General features: G+C 41.1%; 1 protein-coding gene across 1 annotated transcript; it reads left to right on the forward strand.

The window, feature by feature from the left end:
• Positions 1 to 425: 425 nt before the first annotated feature.
• Positions 426 to 2034, forward strand: LOC126624037 (probably inactive leucine-rich repeat receptor-like protein kinase At3g28040). The gene has a single exon (XM_050293032.1). It carries the CDS (start codon positions 493 to 495, stop codon positions 1738 to 1740), a length of 1248 nt encoding a protein of 415 aa, XP_050148989.1. The 5' UTR covers positions 426 to 492; the 3' UTR covers positions 1741 to 2034.
• Positions 2035 to 2755: the final 721 nt, after the last annotated feature.

The raw sequence follows: 2755 nt of genomic DNA on the forward strand, positions 1-2755 counted from the left end.
TTTGGTATTACTAGTTTATTTATGTTTTTATTTTTTATTTTTTTGTCAGAAACTAGTTTATTTATGTTTAAACAAGTAAATTTGTTTGCTAGTAGTCTAACATTATAATCTAACATTTTAATTACATAATATATGAATCATGTCATTTGTTGATATTATAACAAGTGAATTAGGAAGTCTAATGATTTTATTTTGTTGGATACAATGATTTATATTTATTTCGAGAGAGTGGAATAATAAATTGGTATGAAATTCGAATTAAAACTTCTTACTTACTGTAAAGATGAATATTATTGAACTATTATTAAGTGACAATATATATGTGCTAATTATTAACATGTGAATTAGCAACACGGAAGATTGCCAAAGTAAAAAGTCTTCCAATATCTTAGTGCTCTCCAACTGGATGGCTAAACTCACTCACTACTAACTCGCCAGTACCCCCACTACACACATTCACATTACATCATTCGTAATTCTCCATCCATAAAAATGCTCAAAAGTCAGTCATTCACTTCTTCAAACACAAACCACCAAGTAGCTATGCCTCTGCCTAACCTCAACCTCCACCACCACGTCCACTTCCACCTCCTCCTCCTTCACATTTCCCTCCTAATCTCCACCAATCACATTTCTCCAATCCAAGCCCTCACTTCCCCCTCAGACATCTCCGCCCTCAAGGCATTCAAATCCGCCGTCAAACCCTCCTCCATTCCGCCGTGGTCTTGCCTCGCCTCCTGGGACTTCACCACCGACCCCTGCGCCGTCCCCCGCCGAACCCACTTCACGTGCGGCGTCACCTGCTCACCCGACTCGACCCGGGTCACCCAAATCACCCTCGACCCCGCCGCCTACTCCGGGACGCTCACCCCGCTCATTTCTCAGCTCACCAACCTCACCACTCTCGACCTCGCCGATAACTCCTTCTCCGGCGCCATCCCATCCTCCATTTCCTCTCTCTCCAACCTCCAAACCTTAACTCTCCAATCCAACTCGTTCTCCGGCTCGCTCCCTCCAGCCATTTCCAACCTTAAATCCCTCGAATCCTTAGACATTTCCCACAATTTACTATCTGGGTTTCTCCCAAACACATTGAACTCGCTACCCAATTTACGACGGCTCGATCTGAGCTTCAACAAGCTCGCCGGCACAATCCCCAAACTGCCCCCGAACCTCCTTGAACTCGCTCTGAAGCACAATTCGTTATCCGGGTCGATTCCGGAATCGGTCTTCGCCGGCTTGACTCAGTTGGAAGTGATAGAACTCAGCGAGAACTCGTTCGCCGGGACTCTACAGTCGTGGTTCTTTCTCCAACCGTCGCTCCAGCAAGTAGATTTGGCCAATAACAGCCTGACAGGTGTCGAGATCCCGCCCAATGGCGGTGGCGAGCTCGTGGCCCTTGATTTGGGTTTTAACAGAATCGAAGGTTACGTGCCGGTAAATTTCGGGAGCTATCCTGTGCTGTCGTCGCTGTCACTTCGGTACAATCGGCTACGTGGCAGGATCCCAGTGGAGTACGGGCGGAAAAAGTCGTTAAAGAGGTTGTACTTGGACGGAAACTTTTTGATTGGGCAGCCGCCGGCGGGACTGGTGACCGGAGGTAATGGAGTGTCCGGAAGCTTGGGGGATAATTGTCTGCAGGCGTGCCCAGCGTCTTCGAATCTGTGCATGCCTTCGCAGAAACCTAACGCCATTTGCAAGCAAGCGTATGGTGGTGGGAGAGGAAAACCGAGGTCTTGATTCTTGAAGACTTGAAGTTGAAGCGTCAAAATATGGTTTGTCGGCCAAAGTATTAACTAATTTTTAAATTCTTAACTATTTTTAACGTTGAATAAGCTAAATTGTATATTGTTTTTTTTCTATTGCAATTTGTACAATATACATAATAATTAAAAGATCGAGATTAGGAGAAATTCTTGTATCCACTACTCGTTTTCATCAATGTAATGTAATGGTGCCCGGTTAATTGTGGGATAATATGTAAATGTACGAATCACTTGATCTTCGTATTGGTGCAAAATATCTCTTTAAATACGATGTTCTCTCATAATGTATTACCATAATCTTAAAGCATTTTTCTAGGGTTACATACTTTGCATCTCAAATAGTTGTGATGGTACGTTCTCATAATAATGTGGTCCATTATGTTATTGCCGACGGGACAAGCTTAACAAGTTTTGTTTCGTTTCTCACTTTGAATTATTTATGTAGTTTGGTGTATTCAAAATGTATTCAACCACAAATGTCATCTTAGGTCAGCTAGTAGAGCGCACAGCTTTTGACCACATCGTGTGGTTGTGGTTCGATTAGCATTTTTCTTTCATAGTTTTACTGTCCATATGTCCGTCTAAAAGTGAATGAAATAATGTTTTAATGCTTTTTTTTAAGGCTTGTTTCTCACTATGACGCTTGGAACTACAATTAATCTCACTTTATTTTTCTAAAACTCAACATGTACCGCTTTATCATCTGAATTTCCAATCTTTGCACCACTTGAGTTTTAGGAGCAAAGTAACAAATTGAATTTTAAAAAATAAAATAAGATTGAAATCAAGTTTCATTCAACATTGTAAAAAGTAAACCTCTTTTTATAATTATTTTAATTTAGGTAAGCTGATTCGATGTTGAGAGCTTTTTTAAAGAGAACAAAATCAAAATAAATATGGAGAATATACAACGGCAGCAATAGCTAGTTGGTTGCCCCACAAACTAAATCAAATAAAGCACACATGAAAATGATAAACAATTGACCTTC

This window comes from Malus sylvestris, chromosome 5, assembly GCF_916048215.2.
Source record: "Malus sylvestris chromosome 5, drMalSylv7.2, whole genome shotgun sequence".
NCBI classification, from domain to species: domain Eukaryota; kingdom Viridiplantae; phylum Streptophyta; class Magnoliopsida; order Rosales; family Rosaceae; genus Malus; species Malus sylvestris.